Raw genomic sequence first — 21,626 nt, 5'->3', positions numbered from 1 at the left:
GCAGCAGGGGCATTACCAGGGGACACACAGAGGAGTGCTCTGCTGGTGTCACTAGGGGAGGCCAGGTTCATGTCGAGGTGAGATGATCCCAGCTGCAGGAGAAGTCCGGGCAGTGAGACTAATGGCACAGCAAGGTTTTGGCGGCAGAGGGAAGAGAAGAGGCTGCTTGGAGGCAGACAGGAACGTGCCAGCGCTCTAGAACAAGGGGCGACTGTAAAGAACTGTCTTCTGCCAAAATCATTTGTTTTATAGCCTCTGCAGACCCACAATGAGATTGTGCCGCCTGCTCTGGGGGGAAACATTCAAACCTGGAGTCACAGCGACCACCCAAACGCTCGCGAAGTTGGGCCAATGGTTAATCACCCCCACTTAAAAATTTGCCTCTTATTTCGAACCCGAATTTGGCTAGCTTCAACTTCCAGCCATTGCATCTTGTGCTTTTGTCTGCTAGCCTGAAGAGCCCTCTCGTATCAGACACCTCGTCCCCACATAGGTACTTCCAGAGTGATCGGGTCACCTCAAATCCTCTCTTTGGTAAGCTGACTAGGTAGAGCTTTGAAGTCTCCCTGTAAGGCAGGTTTTTCAGCCCTCTTCTTTGAAGCCTCTAGGCAGTGAGGAGCTAACTACACAGCAGCTGTGGTGGTTATAGCCCAGTAGTTCAATTCTGTCCAGGCCACTGCCACCTTCAGCACCAGCCAGGGCTAATAGAAGGGACAAGCCTGGAGCGGAATGACAGCAACATACCCACAAGGACTTTGGAGGCTCCTGGGGAAAATGGGGCTGCACGTGTCTGGATTCTCCAAGCCCACCTGTGACATGGACAAGGACGATTCTGGGCCAGACTCCTCATGGCTGTGAACTCGGAGGTCCAGAACACTTGCACCAGGGAGCAATTTGCTCTTTTAGGTTTAGTCTTGTGGGGACCCAAGGCGTCCAAATGGTGCAAGGATGTGCCTAAAACCCTTGTATTTGGGAGTTCTTAAAAGGAGGCACTGCAGGCCAAAGAGGAAAAAGACAACAGAAAGCACAAAGCATCAACTCCAAGGCCAAAGGGGAGATGAATACTATTTGAACTGGATCCGCGGTGTGGAGTCTCCTTATGGCCCATCCTGCCCGTCCCACTGCCCCAGAGCAGCTGCACCCCCAACTCTTGCTGTATCCTCCAGAATTTGAACTTTTTCTTTCTGCTTGCTAAGGTCAGGGCCTTCACCACACTTCATCTGCTGCTGATTTACCAGAAGGGAGAATCTCATTCCCATTTCACCTGGCTATTACTGTGCTGCCACACAAAAGCTCTGTCCAGGAAACGGGGAAGTTCAGAGCAGTAAAGACACTGAAATGGAACGGGCATAGAGGACAGACAGGAAGCCACCCTCCAATTATGGTTTTGCTGAAACAGAAACAGTGGTTCGGAGCCCCAAGAATGGTCAGAGAAGTGGCCTTAACACTTGGTTTTGAAGCTAGGTAGTGTGCAGCTCCAGATGCCAATTTCTCCTCTTGTAGAGCAGATCCTAGCCCCTCCGGAAGCTCCACGTCAGAAAGCCAGCCCTGCGCACTGCAATCAGGTTTGAGGTTGAGGTTCCCATATACAATAGGCAAATTTGTGCCTTTGCTAACTATTGCTACAGGAATTGGGATATTCCTACGACGCAGACACTGCACACGAGTATGTTTGGCTTTCGGCAGAGCTTGGTCGGGATACTCTGGATACTTCTATTACAATAGCCCTCCAACTCCTTTCCTTATAAAAGGGATGTGGATAATAAAACAAGCAGAGCAACATGCTGTCACGGAGCGTGGGGGGGGGTCAGGGCCCTGCACCCCCCACTTCCTGCAATTCACCGTGACTCTCAGCCAGCCGGTAACACAGAAGGTTTATTAGATGGCAGGAACACAGTCCAAAACAGAGCTTGTAGGTACAGAGAACAGGACCCCTCAGTCAGGTCCATCTTGGGGGGGGGGGAGCCCAGATCCAGACTCTGGGCCACCCCCCCACGTCTTTTCCGGGCCAGGAGGCCACCTGATCTCTTTGTTCTCCAACACCTTCAGTTGGTACCTTTGCAGGGGAGGGGCCCAGGCCATCAGCTGCCAGGAGACAGGGTGTCGGCCATTTTCTGTGCAGACCCCTGCACACCTGCCCTCTAGGGCTCTGCAACAATCACACACCCTTATCCTACCACCTAGATACTTAAGAAAGGCACAGGGGAAACTGAGGCACCCACACAGTATTCAGAGAAAACATTAAGAACATTCCTATTTCGTCACACATGCCCTGTGGGTAGGCCTGACCATCAGCACCAATGCCTGAGCAGCCATTCTTCTCCAAGAGTTTTCTTGGCTACAATCAGTTAAAGTTGGTGACAGCTGCATATCTTTTTTACCCAACCACACATGGCCACTTTTTGGAAGACAGCTATACAATTTGTGTAAGTTGCCAGACTAACCTTTTGGTGACCTAGGATAGAAACAGGACTTTTCAAACTTTCAAGTGTTTATTCCCAGTTGTAATCAGTTTATTCCCAGTTATTCCCAGTTGTAATCAGCCATCCAGAATGCCTTAGTGCAGCAAGGTTCATGGCTGTAGCTCATATGGGCCCTGGAAATCCCACGACGGCCTTTTGATTTTTGGTGGAATGACTGAAGTTGAACTTTTGGAAACTCCTCTTACCCCAGTCTACTTCCCAGTGGGGGAGGTCTAGGTTGGATATTAGGAAACACTATTTCACTAGGAGGGTGGTGAAGCACTGGAATGCGTTACCTAGGGAGGTGGTGGAGTCTCCTTCCTTGGAGGTTTTTAAGGCCCGGCTTGACAAAGCCCTGGCTGGGATGATTTAGTTGGGAATTGGTCCTGCTTTGAGCAGGGGGTTGGACTAGATACCTCCTGAGGTCCCTTCCAACCCTGATATTCTATGATTCTATGAACTGCCTCGGCCTCCTGGGCCTGCATGTTCCATCTCGGAGCTTTACAAACACCCTCTCCCCCGTAGCGGAATCCATTCTTCCTCGGTTAAACGTACTAGAGAGAGAGGTGGTGGCAGGTGTCAGGAACGAGTATCCCAGACTGAGATTTTAGTTCAATAGGAATATGTCAGGCAGTCGCCTGATACAACACCTACAGCATAAATAATACAGGCCCAGTTGGACCTAGATTCTGTAGCAAGATTCCTGGATTCTGAGACTCCCTGCTGGGGCAGACTCATCGACCCAAGAGTCGTTTTTAATTAAATGGAATGTGAGTGGTGGGGGTACAGCAGCCCAAGTCTATTTTAATATTCCATTCAGGTTTGCACTGGCCCCACATTAACTATGTCAAATAACTGAAAAATCCCTAGAGCACTTGGGAAAGGGACAAGAGCTACAGCTCTAGTGCGGACCACATCCAAAGCACAGGCACCGGGGCGATGGCCACATGCAGGCATGATGGAGATGTACCCCACAGAGCAGGGGAGGGGAGACTGGGTGGCATGTACACCAGCACAACTGAGATTCAGGTCCGAAGAGGGCAACAGATTAGCTAGTTTAGGAACGAAGCTGTCTGCAGGGGGTGCACACAACTATATGCCGTCACAGCGGGATCTGCATCAGAGCTGTGCCCTTCTCACAAACATCTGATGGCGGAGAGGGGATGCTAGGATGAAAACGAGCCTCAGACCCCCTGAGTGGGAGGAGAATCCCTCAGAAATAAGAGACAGGCTAGTGAGACAAGACGGACAGAATATAAAGAGGAGTGGCACGGCTGTCCCTTTACACAAGTGCAGCAGGACCATTAAGTCTGCTGGCTCCCTAGGCGGGCCACAAACTAGCAACTGCTACCCTAAAATGGTTCCATTTAATTAGGTCACGGCTCCCCATGCAGCACCTTTTCCCACAGAACGCTCTCTGGCTTTCTGAGCATGCGGACTTCCGCCTGCACGGAGGGAGACAAGGCTTTCAGCACAGGAACAGCCAAGACTAGTTCCTCTTCTACGAAGTGTGAGAAGACTCGGGTCAGCCAGCCTGGCTGCTTGGCTTGCATCTCACCCCTTTTCTGCCATTCTTCACATGCCATTTGTTCATGTTATAAACCGTGTGGAGAAGAGGCTGCATTTCCCTACACCCTTACACTAGTGCAAGCATCACCAAATTCAGCTGCAAAGTATGAATGCTCTTTAGAAGGTTAAAACGATCACAAACTGGACTAGAGCACTGATTCCAGAGGAAGGACAGGCAGGTTTCTTGCAGCCCCTTCCAGCCCTCGGATGGAAACAGCTGGTAAGTGGCACTTGGCAGCTAGTAGCATTTATAATATTGACTAAATCTCAGGCACCTATTTACCAGTCTTCTTAATGCTGTAGCATCCTGGAGCACAATACTGTACGAGCACAATTCCCTTGCAGCATAAGCCACATGCCAATCACAGAACTACAGGTTAGCAGGGACCGCAAGGGTCATCTAGTCTAACCCCCTGCCAAGGTGCAGGATTTGTTGTGTTAAACAATCCAAGACAGGCGGCTCCAGCCTCCTTTGGGAAACCTCCAGTGAAGGAGCTTCCACGACCTCCCAGGCCTCTGTTCCACTGTCCTACTGTTCTTAGTTAGGAATTTTTTTCTGTGCTTTAATCTAAATCTGCTATGCTATGGCTTGAACCCATTGCTTCTTGTCCTGCCCTTGGTAGCAAAAGAGAACAACTTTTCTCCATCTTTTTTGTAGCAGCCTTTCAAGTATCTGAAGACCACTATCAGATTCCCCCTCTCCCCCCTTTAATTTCCTCTTTTCCAGACTAACCATACCCAGTTCCTTCAGCCTTTGCTCGTATGGCTGCATTCCTTCCCTTTGATCATCTTTGTCGCTCGCCTCTGGATCCTTTCCAATTTCTGTACATCCTTTCTATACATTGGTGACCAAAGTTAAACACCACTACTCCAGCTGAGGTCTAACCAGCGCTGAATAGAAGGATACTACCACCTCCCATGACTTGCATGCTATGCTTCTGTTCATGCAACCTAAAATTGCATTTGCCTTTTTTTGCAACAGCATCGCGTTGCTGACTTATGCGGAGGCTGTGATCCACCACAACTCCCAGATCCTTTTCAGCAGTGCTGCTGCCAAGCCAGTTATCCCCCAGTCTGTATTTGTGCATTTGTTTTTTCTTCCCTAAGCGTAGCACCTCACATTTGTCTTTGTTGAATTTCATTTTGTTGTCTATAGTCCAGTTCTCCAACTTATCAAGATCCCTCTGAATTTTAGCTCCATCCTCCCAAGTGTTGGCAACTCCCCCCCCGTTTTGTCTCATCTGCAAACTTGATCAGTCTGCTCTCTATTTCTACACCCAGGTCATTAATAAAGATGTTAAACAACACCAGACCCAGACCAGATCCCTGAGGAACCCCACATCATTCCATTAATAGTTACTCTCTGTTTGCGGTTGTTTAACTAATTATGTATCCACTTAACGGTAGTTCTGTCGAGCCTGCTTTTCTCCAGCTTACTTATCAGAATGTCATGTGGGACTGTGTCCAAAGCCTTGCTGATGTCCAGGTATATTATGTCCACTGCATTCCCCCTATTCACCAAACCAGTCATCCTCTCAAAGAAGGAAATCCAGCTGGTTTGGCAGGATTTGTTCTAGGTAAATCCATGCTGGCTGCTAGTGATCACCCTCCATCCTCCAGGTATTTGCAAATGGAATGTTTTATACATGGCTCTCGTAGCTTCCCAGGTATCAAAGTCAGGCTGACTGGTCTGTAGTTCCCTGGCTCCTCCTTTCCCCCCTTTTTAAAGATGGGCACAACGTTAGCCCTTCTCCAGTCTTCTGGGACCTCAGTCAGGGCCTTGGCAACGTCACACTTTTCGCCACAGTATCAGTTCAATTTGTAGCATAATCAGAGCTTCAGTTCTGGAAAGACTCCTCATTTCCTTCTGCAGTCAGGTGTTTCAGTCCTGGTCCTGGCAAGCTTTGGGCCTGGTTTCTCTTTAGGACATAGAGAATGACAGATGCCCAGCACAGACATGGCAAAACCTCTAGCTACCAAGCACCTCAAAGCAACTGTGAGAAAAATGTCCCAATACATGGTCACCAACTACAGCATCCACAGATCCCACTGAGTAGCCACACCCATTGGGGAGCTGCTCTTTGCAGTCAGAGCACATTATTGAACTGGCTGCAGCAGCATTTAAAGAGCTAGCGTTTCCTGTGATTCACACAGCCACCAGAAGACCCCGGGGCTGGATTCCTTGCCTCTTGACAGAACACAGCACACCAGGGTTGGTTAATAGACTTAACAAAAGCACAGGCAACGTTTGTTCCGTTTGCTAATCTAGCGTCATGGTGTGTGTGCTCGCGAGTCAATGCCCCAACGCAGACACACTGCATTTTTCTGCAACTTCACTGGCTACTACTCCCAGGAGTAGTGTGAAACATGAGCTTCAGGGCACTGTATCTACAGCTCAGTCCACACAGGCACAAGGAGTTAGAGGCAACTTGTGTTGCTTTCTAGACACAAAGCATTCAGCTGGCGAGATCATCGTGCCCTGCTCAGCAAATGCCTAGCAAGTTTGGGACACAGCCTATGCAGAGATGTGGTGGGAAGTGGTTTTCTGTCAACCAGAGACCTGACATCTGACTCTGCCTTTGGACTGGGTCATGGGCCACTAATCACATTATTAGTCTGACAGAAACTCCAGGGCAAACCTCTTGTGCTCCAGCCCCTGGAGAAGCCCACACACTGGCCAAGTGTCACATATGCAACATTTCCTTCTAGGATGCCCCAGTGGAAACACCTAAAGGGTCATCCTGGTGTTCAACCTTTAGGTATCCCGCTCAGGTGCCCTTCCCCTTCCACATCGGCATTACTCTGCTCTCCACGCTGGCTGCACCTGGAACAACTGGGATTAGCCGCTTGAAGTGCTCTTGGCCCACTAGGAACAGTCCATGTTTCCCCGGCTGCTGCTGCCGCTGTGGCTAAGTGTTTTGTTGCCATGACCACATGGCCAGAGGATTAGATAGTCAAGTGCAGTTGTTTCCTCAGTTTAGACCTTCCCCAGGAACCAGCCTCCAGCTGTAGAGACCAGAGCATTTCTGGCAGCATGGTCAGCTAGTGGACTCCAGCCGCTCCCGTGAGGACACTCCAGCCAAGTGTCTGTTCGTAAGGGGCCAAGGGAAAGGGCTTCCTCCTTGCTCCACTCTCACATATGCCCCTCTCCCTCCAGCACAGTGATGCTGGATGGACAGGTCAGTGGGTAGGGTGTTGGCCTGGGCCATGGGAGACCTGGGGCAAGTCACCTAGCTTCTCTGTACAACGGGGCTAGTCATGTTCTCCCATCTCACAGGGCGGTGTAGGGATAAATACACTGATGAGTGGGAAGCACTTTGAGATCTACTGATGAAACACACTATATAGGAAATAATAATATTGCCTATTTTGCATTCAAATGTATGTTCCCCCCCGACCCCAGGTAGAACTTCAGCTGGAGATTGTGATAGACCCTCTGTGACTGGATGTGACCTGGATTCACGTAGCCAGAGAGGAGGCACTAGCAGTGCTGAGTGGGGTGATACAATCCCTTCCTCACCCCAGCCATGTCAGTCTCTAATTAGGACCATGCTCCCAGCTCGCCCAGGAGTGATCAGCTCAATCCCTGGAGAAGGACGGAAGGCTGTAGATGGACCAAGGGGTGGCTGGATTCAGCAGAGAAGTGGGAGCTGGAGCAGTGTAACTGCTGTCCTGCCAACTGCACCCCTTTCCTAGGGTCACCCAGCCATGAGCTTACAGCCGGCTTTCGGGGACACATGGGTGGAGAGGAAATCCAAGCTGCTTCTGTATCAAGGGAAGCACATCTCTACTCTGTGCTGGAGCTGCTGGGAGCCTGTATATTCCAATTGTCCAAGGGAATGAGAGTCCAACTCAGCCCATTACACACAACTGTCTCCACGAGGCAGCCAGGGCTGGAGCCAGTATGAACAGGACTTGTCACGTTAGAAGAGCTGTGCTCAGAGTTCCTGGGGAAGTCACGGATCAGCGTAACGACGAGCTGGAAGACTCTAGGAAGGGGAGGAATGTTCCTAGTGGAAATCTCGGTATACTTCTGCTTGGTCCCAGTTAACGGCATGAGACTGCCACCCCTTCTTGGGCACTGTTTATCAGGGCAGAGAAAGAGCTACCAGCAGGGCCTATGGATGGACAGAACAAACTTTACCCTACTGGCTGCTACTGCCTCTCCCCAGCCATCTCTTAGGACCCCAGAATCCAGCACGACTCTCTTGGGTGTTCACCCCGAGTGGGAAAGGCATCCTAACCAGACAGACTCAGGGAGGGACATTAGCTGCACTGGCTTCTGCTAAATCCTGAACACTGGGGTCCTGCTGTCATCCCTCCCCGGGGTCACTTTTCCTTCCCCCACCTTGTTTCTCTTCCTTCCCCTCTTATAAGACAGAGGCAAAAAGTCTGGCTGAGTTGCCAAGACAGCGCCTCCTTTCACAGCAGACTGGGAGCCTGTGACTGGAGAGGCAGCTTAGCCGTGTCAGTGAGGGGCTACGCTGGGCCTGTTACTCCAGCAGGGAGGTTGCAAGCAAAAGCAGCTATCAAGAGACAGAAGCTGCATTTCTCTTTGCTATTCCCCTGCCCCCCTTGGACCATTATCTTCCCGGCGTTTGAGCCTGTTCATTCCAAGACAAAACGGCAGCAGCAGCTCAAGAGAATCGAAATGACTGCCTGCGGCGCAGAGAGGACCCTTCAGACGAGCTACGGAGACTGTCAGTGATTTCTCTCTTTAACACAGACTCCACACACACACCAAGTGCAATTAAAGGCTCTACCTGTTTTCCTTCAGTTTCTCTGGATTGAGGAGAGGTCAATACAATTTAAATGGCGGCTGTTGTGACGGGAGTCACCAGCGACAACTCAGCAGGAAACCCCACGTAATCGTGAACAAGGGCTTAACAACATCTTCTTTCTCACTGGCCCTCAACACACAGAGTCGGCGCTGCAGGCTCCTCTCCATCCCTCGCTCCCCAGACTCCCCTCCCTAGTACCCCAGCTCACTGGTGCTGCACAAAGGCAGTGATCGGACTCCAGAGGCTGCTGGAATGCTCTTCGTTATGGAAAGCAACTCACTTGGTTTTAGCCCAAGTTTTAGCCTGTGTTCTGGCTAATCTCCTGGCTTCCCTGGGTTCTCACCACGCCCCCCTGCACTGTGGGAACGCACAGCCACCACACAGCCCGACGCACAGGCTCAGAGCCCCTGCGCTGTGCAAGCCTGACCGCCCGCTCTTCGCGATTACATCTTCCTCTGCCGGGGCGCCCAGGGGTTCAGGGGAACAGACTCAGATGTCAATGGGTGCAGTTCAGTTGGAGCAGGTCCCCACCCCCCTGCTCCACATGACACTTCGCTTCAAGTCTCCTGTGCACGTACTGAACACTTGCTTCCAAGCACAGAGCACACTTCCAGCACCGGGAGAGCTGAGCATGCAGGAGGGAGAGACCAGAGACCCTGTACTTACTGAATCAGCGGGGCCGAGACCGGCGCGCAGTTCATGTCAGGTGGGACCGCCACCACCAGTTCTGCCTCCGCACACTTACGTTATTTGTGCATATGGACTGAGGCAAGAATCACCGGGAGCATTTCTCTGGCCTGTATTATACAGATAATGGCCCCCTTCTGAGCTTCAGTCTATGAACCCACTGCACACCAGGTCTTCAGAGCAGCATGCTCCCTATACCCGACCTTCATTTTGCTAAGAAATGGTCTGCTTTGGTGCACCTCACCTGGGTTTCGGGACCTCCAGTGGGCTGCTTCCAACCCTCAGGAAGGTGTCAGAATGGTTTGAGGAGGAGGAGCTAGAGGACTTTGCTTCCTGGTAAGGCGGTCTGTCTTCAGACTGTGGGGTCCGGCTCCAGAGCACCGTTTGGGGAGAGGATGTACGGCTCTTCCTCCTGCAGGACAACAGGAGCCCTGGGTGAGAAGTCAGCTTCCCCATGCAGGAAGCCATTCCATGTCAGGGCAGAGATTCTGCGCCCCCCCCACACACACAGAGATTCAGCTCCCGCCGAGCCCAGGAGGACGAATTAGTCAGGTGTAACTGCACCAGCAGAGTCTGCCAGACAGATGTGCCCTGCCCCTAGCATCTGCTGAGCTCTCGCCCCCCCGAGCCAGCTCACACTTCTGGAGTGCGGCACGTCAGAGAAGAGAGGGAGCAAGAGGCCATTCTGGCCCATCGCCTGGGGCCAGGGCAGGATCGGCCCATACGGGCACATTCTAATGTTCTGTCCCACCTAATTTTAACATGCCCCAAGCGCCAGGCCTCCCAGCATGTCTCTGGGGAAAGACGACTCCAGTGAACACCCACAGACGCGTGCAGTGCTGTCATGAAGGGTATGTCTGCACTGCAATGAAACACTTGCAGCTGGATCGTGGCAGCTGACTCAGCCTGCGGGGCTGTAAAATTGACGTGTAGACATTTGGGCACAGGGACCCCTCCCTCCTCTTGGGGACCCAGAGCTTGGGCTGCAGACTGAGCCCAAACGTCTATGCTGCAATTTTACTTCCCTAAGAGCCGGAGTCAGCCAACGCAGGCCAGCGGTGGGGGTTTCACAGCAGTGTAGACATACCCAGGTGAATAAAACTGTGTAAGCAGCTGGAGGGGAGGGATCTGAGAGGACAGAACCTCTGCGTCCCTTCAATCTTTCTTGACAAGTCAGCCAGCTGTGCCAGGCCTCTGATCGCTGTCACTCCTCCGTTTGGGGCCCCCACTGAAGGGTGCAGTCACATCACAGCTCTAGAGACAGGGCTGCTCTCCCTACATGGCTGGCATGTCTCTGCATTGACCCTCTTCTAGTCATACCACACTCCAAACTCCTGTACAGTTTTGCTGCCCACCACCGCCTCCTGGCTGAAAGCCATTACTGCTTCCCTTACATGCCTGCCAATGGAGGGAGAGTTATGAACTGATCCCCCAGCCTTGCAAGTCAATCAGGGTTCTCCTCAGACACCAAGGATTTTCTGGGAGGAGCACTAGCTCCGTTCTCCCAAACTACAAGCAGTTGGCCAAAGCCCGCTCTAGCCCTTACCCTCTTGCTAGCACTGCAGTGTTGTCCTCAGTGCAAACCAGCAGAGCTAATGAAATGCCCAATATGGTGACAAGAACTGGGGCAGGCAGAGCCCTGAAGGAAGGTTTTAAATCCAAGGCCCCCTACAAGCTAGTGTAGCCATCCTGGCCTCCAGAGAGGCCACAAGTACAGACACCGGAGACTCCACAGCTAAACCCAGCTCTGTGTACAGAGGAGGAGAACACTATATCCTCCCTTCACCCCGCAAGGGCTTGTCTGCACCACGGGGGCTGAGGTGCCCCAGCAATGCTGCTGTACAGCCATGGAAGGGTTTTTCCAATGCTGGAGGAACTCCACCTCCCGAGAGGCAGTAGCTAGGTGGAGAAGCATTCTTCTGTCGACGGAGCTGTCTCTACGCTGGGGTTAGGCAGGCACAGCGACAGTGCTCAGTTTTTTCACACCTCTGAGCAAGTATTTATGTTGCTCTAAACGTTTAGTCTAGACCAGGCCTCAAATGTCCCACCCCTCAGCTGCTAACGACGTGTTATGGACCTCAGGTCAGCACTCTGCCAACATTCCTCCCTGCGTAACCTGCAGGGATCTCAGTGTCTACCTAAGCAAGGAGAGCCTGCGCGTTTGGCAGAACGCATGTACATGGAATTGTTTGGCACCCACAGCAACGCCCCAGCCCCCCGGCACCCACAGTAAGTGAGTGAAGCAAAAATACACAAGTGTGAGTCAGCCCCACAAGAACAGCAGCTGTTTCCTCCTCTAGCCTTCCCAATGCATCCTGGCTAGTCCATGTTTTGCTTCAACAGGAAGCGCCAGGGGGAGGAACAATGCTATTCAGGTTTTGAGTCTGTGGCCTACCATTGTGGGTCCTATGAAGTAGTGGCCATTACCCAGAGCCCTGGGGTGGGGGGACTGCTTTGTACTTGTCGCGATCGGTTCGCTGTGGACAGACAGTCGCTCATGTTAGAGGTGACCCTGCACTAGGTCAGGTATGCAAGTGCACTGTTTCAGCCGTCTCATCCCTGCTCTCATGGTCCCCAGGTTCGTTAAACATTTCCCTGCACAAGATATGAGGAAGCCTGGGCTGCCAGAAGCGTGCCGCAGGTTACTCTCCCCCAGAGCATTTCCAGATGTCCCAAGCACAGCCCAGATTTAATTTAAAATAATTGCGGCACAAAGTAGCATCGCTGCTTGCGTTTAGGGAGAGGAGCGAAAGAAATTAAACTCAGAGGGGCAACCCCAGAGAAAGGCTCTGAAATCCCCAAACCCAGCTGCCCCTACAATATTGAGTCTGCCAGATACAGCCCCTTTCCTGACCCCAGTTTCACCACTGTGGCTTCACATCAGCCACAGGGGTAACCAGACCTAGGAGAGACTCTCTCCTGTCACTTTTAAGGAGGAGTGGTTAGGGTTTTGCAATCTTTTTTGGAGCCATCTCCAAGAGCAGTAACCAACTGTCTGGCCAGCTTCAGCCCCCAGGCCAGTACTTGGCTTTATAGTGACAGCTATTAGCTTGGGCAGCCCCTGTACAAGGTTAACCCTGGCTCCAGCTGGCACCTCCACACTGCGGAAGTGGGAGGAGACGCCAGCTGGGTGCACGGGGAGCGAGGACTGCTCCAAGAAGTCCTGCTTTTGGAGTGATCATTCTTCTCCCAAGTCCCCTGGGAGATGCAGAGTCACTAATGGGAAGTAAGAAAGCCACTCCACGTATGGAACCACTGGGGCAAACGGACCCGCAGCTCCACAGCAGGCCAGACGGCAAGAAACAACAGGCTTTGATGTGATTTAAGTGCATTTCAGAAACAAAGCAGGCCCAGCCCATGCGATCAGCTGCTCTGTCCTCAGATCATGGGCCAGGCTGTAGGCGAAGGCCTCCCGCGGAAGCGCACGGCAGGAGCATTCTCAGTACCTCCTGGAACCGAAGGCCCTGGAGCTCTGTAGCACGGGCCCGGGTTAGTGCTCCAGCTGAATTCCTTCCTTCGCTCTCTGCAGTGTCCTGCTGGTGCCTGTGCCACATGGAGCGGGCGCTCAGCGAGGGGATGGCAACTCCCTGCTCAATACGCCACCTTCTGAGCACTGCACAAGGCAACAGCTTGAACCTGCCCCTGCCTGCTATGCCCTGGCCAGGTGCTTGGGTGGCTTCTTACCAAGCGGCCTGGGTCTGTGCGCCAGCTGGCATCAGCTCCACAGCCTCAGAGGTGAAGCTCCCAGCTGCTCCTGGTGAACTCTCCAGCACTAGGGAGAAGTCACTGCTCAGGCTCGTGGTGCTGCCCCGATCCCTCTGCTCTGCAAGAAGGAAGACAGGAGCAGACTGAAACCAAGCCTGGGAGCCTTTGATTAGCCGCATCCCCATCCTACTTCCCACCCCCATCCTTGCTGGTGCCCGAGGGCTTCACGCGTGTGGAGTGGAGAACGAAACCAACAGCTCGTGGCACTTCCCCCAGAAACCCATTCAGCCCCAAGCTCTGCACTCGACCCGGGGGAGTGGCCGGCGTTCCGGGACAGCACTCACTGAGCATGCAGATTTCTTCCACCGTGAAGCCAGGCAGCAGGCTCTTCCTCCTGGGGGGAATGGGAAACGGTTACACAGGATCAGAACTACGGGACGTCTGCTGCCATCCTGCCAGGCCAGGCCAGTGGAGAGGGGCCCGTGCAGTTTAGGGATCTCAGAGCACTAACTGACCCTCGACCTGTCCCCAGCCCGCATGCCCGCTGCCTTCTGTCACAGCAGCAAAGGATGGCAAATAGAATGGGGCTTGTCCCTCTGCTCGCCTGGCCCGTGACAGAACTGGTGTTTGCAGTGCTGTGGGTCCCAACGTTCCCCTTCCAGAGGAGCCGACACGGAGCAGTCCCTGGCTGGGGTGATGGTAACGGACGTGCTTCTACCCCCAACTCCCAGCTGGGGTGGGAAGGGAGGAGAGCGCTCAGCTCCTGCAGCTTGGAGGGACCCGGCAAAACTCTATGCAGAGAGGTTTAGTTAAAGCTGTTAGAAGCCTCCTCCAGGGAGGGGCTGGATTCCTGCCATCCCTACACACCGAGGGGCTATTGTCCAGCCCTCTCTGCTCCCCCGAGGCCCTTCTCTTACAGCAGCACAGACGGGACTTGCTGCGTGGCCAGAAGGCGAGTCAGAGCCCTCTCGGCCATTGACTCAGCCAGGCTAATGGACCCCACAGACACTTCATTCAGCTGAGAGCACATTTCAGCCTGGGCAGCTTTTCCGAGCGTGACGTGCGCACCTCACAAGCCTTGGCCCCATTCTTCAGCCTTCTGAGTGCAGAATAAATTAAGGGAAATTGGGCCAGGACACCAGGGCTTCCATCTCCCCATGGTAACAGCACTAACGAGTTGCTTGGCTCTTTAGTCCAGGCTGCAGCCAGCACAAGCTCCTTACCTCTGCAGCTTCACAGCAGAGAACTCCTCAGAGGTGATGTGCTTCAGAAAATTGAAGCAGAAAAAGAAAATCTGCGCAAAGGGAGAGAGAAGAGAAGCTTGAGAAGAATCCACAGGGGCTGCAGCCTCTTATTTTAATGGGGGGGAGGATGCTGAGGGGAGGGGGCAGCAATGCACCTGCAGCTACCACCAGAGAGTTCAGCATTAGTCAGAGTCACGTTTTGGGCCTTCTGTTTCAGAGCCCTCTGCTGGCTTGCCCTGGATCTGAGTGTGGAAGCTCGCCCCGAGGTGTGGTACCACCATCCTTCCCTGGCCAAGGGAGGTTCCCTTGCCCACCGAACGGGCCAGCTGGGCGAGTGCATGTCAGAAAGCTCTTAACCAAGGACCTTCACACAAGGCCCACCCAAGTCGAGAAGGGCCAGGACAGGTCCTGTGTCTTTGCCAATGCAGCACCAGAGGGTGAGGGTCACCCAGCAGCAGAACAGGGACGCTCAGGAGAGCAGTGATCTCCCCAACACCAAGTATCACGGCACAGTCTGCTCTCTGATCTGGCTGCGCCCCACACAGCTCCCACCGCCCGACACAAATGTCTCTTGCCAGAATGACAGCAACAGGACAGCTTATCTGCAAGGATCACAAGCCTCAGGACTGTGGTGCATCAACCCACAGCTCTGACAGCTAAATAGCAGCTATGAACCCCTCGGTGCCAGAGCGCCCCGCAGAGAGGCGTGCGGGTTAGCCACCCAGTTTGTGAACAACTTCTCAACTATGTTTTGGCACTCTGAATTCAGAAGCCTGAAGTGTCCCTTCTCAGAGCTGAAGCGAACCGTTATATCTCCCGGCATGTTGTCCGAGATGAGGTAAGGAAGGCCCTGCTGCACTGACAGCAGACACGTCGGGATTACAAGATCGAATCCACCCACATTCAGTCCTTGGGCCCTGGGACAGCGTTCCTTCACGGAAGGAAGGAGCAGACGCAAGGTACAGTCCTAATACCGCCAAGGCCTGGCTACAATGGATGCCCAGCCAGGTCAATGAGACGCTGAGCTGCAAAGACTGCTGCTACCTTGAGCCTGCTGCCTAGTGGCAGAGTACTGCACTCAGGCCCTGCTTGCCTACTGCCTCCTGCAGGGCCACTCACCTCTTCTCCTTTACTGAGCCGATCAACCAACATGTGCCTGGAAAGAGAGCAAGGGAAAGGAGATCACAAAGTAGGAACGAGAACGAGCAGTGAAGGACCAGGCCATGAGCTGTCAGGCACAGGCAGCGGCCATAGGCGTCGGGCAGAACCTGCACAAGCCCTTCCCACCCAGCAAGGCGGCAAGCAGCTCAAAGCAGATGTGCCAAGTCCCCCGAGGAAAGCCATCCCCTCAACCCAAGCAGGTCACCCCCTAACCAGACCATGAGAGGGCCCCTCTGAGAGCCTGCCCAGCCCTGGGCAGTGTCTGCACCTCTCAGCGAACCTACCCGAAAAGGAACCAGTCATAGGCCACTGTCAGGTAAAGAATCTCCGCAGGCTCCAGCGAGGCGTGGATAAGCCCATCCTGGAAAGGAAAGAGGAGGGAAGCCTCAGGGATGCAGCAGCCACTAGAACTGGGGCTGAGGGTGCAAGCCCCACTGGGAACTGCCAAGGAGAGCATCTCCCAGCACCACAAAGGGGGACGTCCAGCTGGCTCTGCCCCCATCTCCGTTACATGGCATCTCACGTCCAAAGCAGTTTCTCGCCAGGCTGCAAGTGCAGATGCAGCCCTAATGCAGAGCTGCAGGTGCCTTACCTTCCCCCTGGGAACACTGGGCCTCAGTACAGGCCAGCACACCAGGCTGTGCCTCCAGAGCCCATTCCCACCCCCCTCTCCAGACGCTGCTCTGGTAGCTAGGAACAGCAACTGCGCTTCACCCTCTTTGGGTCACATGGCTGCTCAGCCACCCCCAAGCTGTCACTCCCCGAGGCGCAGCACGTCCGTTCCGTACTCACGGCCCACAAGGAGAGGCGCAGGAGGGCGACGAAGAGAGGGGTTCGGTCCCAGCCGGATATACAGTGTACCAGAAGCCCGCTGTCATCTGCTCCAGGGGCGGGAAGGAGAGGGAGAGAGAGAGAGCTTTGTAAGGAGAATGGAGGGTTACTTGCACTATCCCTGTGATTCACTGCATGCCTCCCCCCTGCAACACCGAGGGCTGTTTGCAGGGGAGGGAAGGGGGAGCACAGCTGGCCTTACTAGCTAGAACGTCCTCTTGGGAGAGGGCTGTCTCCAGAATGAAGGACTTGGAAGGTCCCTGGATTCAGCATGTCACGCCAAACTGCTGCAATCCTAGTCTCCCCAGCTGCTAGGAGTAAGGAATCTCCATGGCGGGGACCAGCCGGCCCACAGCCTAGAGCTGCCCGGTTACACCTCCCCAGCCGCTCACCAATCAAAGCACCAAGCCTGCCTGGGGTGAGCATTTCCATCCTTTTCCCAGTCTGAATGAGCTAGACCTCGGCTCCAGGAGCAGCAGGTCCCCTTTCACCCCAGAGATGTGACGACATCTCCACAGAGCAGAGTGGCCAAGAACAGGCCACCACCACCCCCATTATATAGATTGTTCACAGGGCATAGGCCACGTGGCAGCAGCACACAACTTGGCTGCTAAGTCACCCCTGGCTCCTCCTAGGCTGTGAGGGTGTTGGCAGCGATCTGATGGATCTAACTCTGCGAGTGTTGAGTGCAGTGTCTGACATTGCTGTAGATCTACATGCCACCAGCCCAGAGCTGAGGGGCTTGGCAAGAAGAGAATGAAAATGAAACAGATAAAAGGAGACCCTTTTGGAGCCCCTTCTGAGGCCAAACCCAGAGAAACGGCCCCAGCAAGACAGGAACAGCAGGCTTTTCCCTTCAGCTTCTACAAACCCTAGTCTTAGTGCACAGCTTTCAAAAGCACCAAAGTGACTTGGAGCCCATCTCATCGCACCAGGGAGGCTCAGAGCTGGGGTCTAAGTCACTTTGGGGAAAAATGGGACCTTGGCCTTTGACAATTTGATTTTTACATAATCAGCCGCCCAGCCAGTGGGGAAGGAGAGGCCTCGTCCAAGGGTTGGGATTTTCCTGGGTAACAGGACTCCCCTTTGAGTACTGAAGTCCAGGACAACACCCCACAAGGGGCAGGAAGAGAAAGTCACGTTCTCTAACAGGTCTGGCGAGTGGCAGTGTTAGTGCCCTGGAGAAAGCCCATACGCTCTGGCCACAGAGCCAGCTGGGAGTGCAGAGAAGGAGCAAACCTACCGTCCCCATTGATGAGTGAGATCAGCAGCTTCAGGTAGTTCTGTGTCTGTTGCACCAGGTCCCAGCTCTGTGGAGAACAGGAGGTGAGGCCCTGCATACAATTAACCAGTGCCCTGCAGCATAGGGAGCCTGCTCTCCTCTTTCCATGGCCGAATGCAGTAACAGGGCGCTAGGGCTAAGACAATCCCATGGCAATGTCCAAGGGGGCAGTCCTCCCCCTCCCTACCCGGCCTCCCACTGGCGTGCCAAGGTGCCAGCCGTGCAGTCCAGGAGACCCTGACGACAAGGCAGAGATTGGGACCAGGGGTTTGGCAATGAAAGCAATTCTGCTGCTCACAGGACTTCCCCAAGAAGCTGTTCAAACCTCCGAGAACAGGTTCTTTTGACTAAAGGGAGGACACAGAACCCATTTTGCCATCACAGCAGCAAGGCGGACCAAGCTGCATAGGAAATACAGACATTCTGCTGAGCTCTCCCTGGGCCACAGTATGTTCAGGACGACGACCCAGAGCCAAAGAACTCCCTACTGAGTGCCGACCCATTTCTGCCAAAACCTCAAATGCGTATGGGGAAGGGTGACCGAGCGGTGGTGTTCCAGCTGCAGCGCGCGCTGGGACAGGCATGCCGTGGTGAGGAGAGCCTCCCCTGTGACTGGAGTGCTCTGCCTGCAAGGCTCAGACAAGCCTGTCTAAGTGACCCCCTCCCCTTGCTCCACAGACAGGTAACAGACTTCTGGAGCCACGGCATTCCCAGCAGTAGCACAGGAGGGTGGCTAAATCCAGAGAGCTCAAATGCTAAAGGGTCACAGGAAGCAGATATTTTACCTTCCTAAACAAAACCCTTCCAGTGCCCTATTAGCACGATCACAGCCCATCAGCATTTGGCCATCAAGTGGTGACTGACTGCAGGGGGCTCTGCCTCTTCGGCAGCCCGCACTCACCACCCCAGCAAGGCTGCGTTTGGGGAAGGCATGGAAGGTGCAGGCAACCGAGCCTTCTAATCTTCCCCACTGCCAGTGAATGAATGGAGTCTCCTCTCAGCCCTGCTCCAGCAGCAGGGGACAGAACACTGCAGTAGCACCCGAAAGCGCTCGGTGATGGTCAGACGTACAAAGACACCTGCCCTGCTCTGCAAAGCCTGCAATCTCAGAAACAGGTAAGTGGAGGAAAGGGACACACCATATGCCTAGGGGGCAGGGGCACATGTCCTCCCAACATTTTAGGTTGGGCCTTTCACCTGCTCTCCCCCGAATCTTGTCAGGATACCTGGGGTGAGCGATTCCCAGAGTGCCGGGTATTCTGATGAATAGAGTCGGCTGTGCTCCAGGGCATCTGTGCTCTGACTGGCTCCGCTCTGAGATTGCTGGTTACTTTTGATTCATGTTGTTTATGTTGGTATTTTAATATTTTCGTTGCTGATCCTTTGACAAATAATGGCACCAACTTTGAGAGGCTGAGAGAGCCTCTTAGTTCTCCAGGGTGAGCAGTGGAGGATGGAGTGTGCCAGGCGCTTCCGTACTACAACTGCCATGGAAAACCGGAGCGGCTGAGGGAGCTGCGGAAGGTCAGGAAGCGAAGTGGGACAGCCTGTAGTGCCGCTGCGCTCTAATGCAGCGTGGAAATGCCAGTGCTAAGGAAGCCGTGGGAGCCTCAGCGGTAACTCGCCCTGCTGCTGCAGTAGTGAATGAGGGGAGCACACGGGTCAGGTGGAGAGTTGTCCATGTTCCTGTCTGAACTGACTACAGACACCGCTGCAGGTCTGAACCAAGAGCACTGACTCACCTGGCACCGTGAAGGGCAGAAGGAAAGAAGCCCTGGCTGATAATCTTTCAGTAGCAAGTGAAATCTGTCCAGAAGTGCCACGGAAGGCACGCTCCTTCTGGAAGTGTCTAGCGAGCGCGGTAGGGCGTGCGCGCAACACTTGGCATTTAAGGAGCTTGGCCCAGATTTTGCTTTTTGCTGGTGATGTATCAATAGAACAGGATGAAATGCCGGCTATGCCAGCGACGCGATGGCGTGGCATGTATTTTACAATCACTTGTATGTACTCCATCTTCGCAGGCCATCACCAAACTGAACAATCGCACCTCGAGGGCTCTATGGAGCAGGATGGATCATCGCTTCAGCAATCCGTCGAACGGGAACACCTTCTCTGGGGAAGGCAGGTCTCGCGTTCCTTTCACAGGCATAACTCCACGAACCCACCCTGTGAGCCTACACAAGCTAGGCCTGTATAGCTGGGATTGGGTAATTTACTGCAGCTACTATTTGGCTACTCTGAAACTGAGGGGTGTAGTTTTCAAATCCAAGAAGGGCCTCGTTAGCGGTGTGTGAGGGACAGTAACAACATGGGGCATGTTAGAACAGAACTGCCTGTTTCTCTGGGGATTTGGAACCCATCTAGAAAACAGGCAGCCACGTTGCTGTCTCCCCACTGCCCAGCTTAATTTGCAATGGCACCGATGCAGGCAAGCAAAATGGCTGAGGCCAGGAATGCCCCATGTTAGCGATATTTCTGGTTTAGCGGGTAAGTCAGCTGCTAGGCAATACTGCAAGGGGGTGTTGGAGTGATTAGACCAGACAAAGGTGGAGGGATGGTTCCACAAGGCGATTCTGTGCACACAGGACAGCATGGAGATGCTCCGGAGAGAAAAGGAAAAGGAAGTGGAGGCTGGAGTCACTGGAAGAGTGGTGGGGACACAAAAGGAGGCCACACAAGCGCACACACTTTGAAGGCAAGAGCAAATGCAGATGCGAGGACCCCAGTGAAGCAACACCGATGGGGCGGGAGGCATAGAGGACCATGCTTGGAAGCAAGAAGCAGGAAAGGATTTGGGCAGTGGCATTTTGGATGGAACTGCCTCACCTGCAGTGATGAGAGGGCTCATTCTGTACGTGCAGCTCCCTGCTTTTAGATGCAGGGAGCAACAGCCTCACGATCTGAGCTCTTGTGTGACAAGCATGTTCCTACTCGCAGAGCTCTGCCGCCGGGGAGCCATCCCAGCAGAGCATGCAGCTAAACCTGCCACCCAGACTCACCGGGTGATGCTGCACAACCAGCACCATGCAAGAGGACAGACTAGAGAACCAGAATGGCCCCTTCTGGCCTTACTCTGAATTCACCAGTGAGCACCCCACTCCTCACCTGGTACTCGCTCCAGTCAATGTTCAAAGACCGAGTCAGAGACACTGGGATACTTAATGGAGCATCTACGTAATCCTGCAAAGAGACACCTCAGTCAATCACAGAGTACTGCTGAAGAGAAGAGAAGCCATTGGGAGGTAACCAGTTACAGACAGCAAAACAGCAAGAGACCAACGATGCTTCTAGCAGAAGGGGGCCCAGTAGCACAAACTGCGGAGTGACTTGATCACTGCTCGTGTTCTGGATGCTACCAGTGCACAACTGTTTCTGCCTAAGGAGGGCTACAGAGCGCCTCTGGATGGGGACGCCTGCCGTGAGGTGAATGCTTAGGACCTGCTGGAGTGATTGGCATACACCGTGACTGTTTCCCCGATCAGGAGAGGAGAAAGCTGGGGACAAAGCAGTCTCCAGCCATTTCCAGGGGTTCTCCATTGCAGAGCTGTCCCAGAGCCACTCCCACCCAAGAACACAGGCTGCTTGAGAGCTGAAACCAGTTGTCTGCAGTGTCCCTCAGCATTCTATGAACAAAGAAGTGATGCCCTTGCACAGTGCTTGGAGACTGGAAACGTCGTCTCAGCTTTGAGAGACCATTCCTCTGAAGAGAGCAGCATATTTCTCCCACCCTACAGTACAGAGGAGCTCCCACAGATACTCCACACATCACAACGTGCTGCCCGCCGCCCACCACCCCAGAAATTCTCATGACTTGGGTTATTACCAGACCCCAACACACAGCTTTCCTCACGCTCTCACGCCCACATTCCCCTTGCACTGCAGCATGCTCCTCCACAATAGGAGA

General features: G+C 53.6%; 1 protein-coding gene across 1 annotated transcript in view; it reads right to left on the bottom strand.

Annotated features, from left to right (window-relative positions):
- Positions 1-21,626, bottom strand: part of MTMR14 (myotubularin related protein 14) — a 63,000-nt gene that overhangs the window by 7,445 nt on the left and 33,929 nt on the right. Inside the window, exons 5-13 of the mRNA XM_026659308.2 lie at positions 20,828-20,916; positions 17,684-17,750; positions 16,402-16,487; positions 15,894-15,970; positions 15,568-15,604; positions 14,428-14,498; positions 13,549-13,598; positions 13,184-13,322; positions 9,744-9,911 (exon numbers count right to left, since the gene is read on the bottom strand). Coding sequence (XP_026515093.1) covers positions 9,744-9,911; positions 13,184-13,322; positions 13,549-13,598; positions 14,428-14,498; positions 15,568-15,604; positions 15,894-15,970; positions 16,402-16,487; positions 17,684-17,750; positions 20,828-20,916 — 784 coding nt within the window. The remainder of the gene's footprint in view (positions 1-9,743; positions 9,912-13,183; positions 13,323-13,548; positions 13,599-14,427; positions 14,499-15,567; positions 15,605-15,893; positions 15,971-16,401; positions 16,488-17,683; positions 17,751-20,827; positions 20,917-21,626) is intronic.

The sequence above is a fragment of the Terrapene carolina genome, unplaced genomic scaffold (genome assembly GCF_002925995.2).
Source record: "Terrapene carolina triunguis isolate 2854851 unplaced genomic scaffold, T_m_triunguis-2.0 Scaffold627, whole genome shotgun sequence".
NCBI classification, from domain to species: domain Eukaryota; kingdom Metazoa; phylum Chordata; order Testudines; family Emydidae; genus Terrapene; species Terrapene triunguis.
Note: the sequence above shows the minus strand (reverse complement) of the source record. Positions and strands in the feature narration are given on the sequence as shown.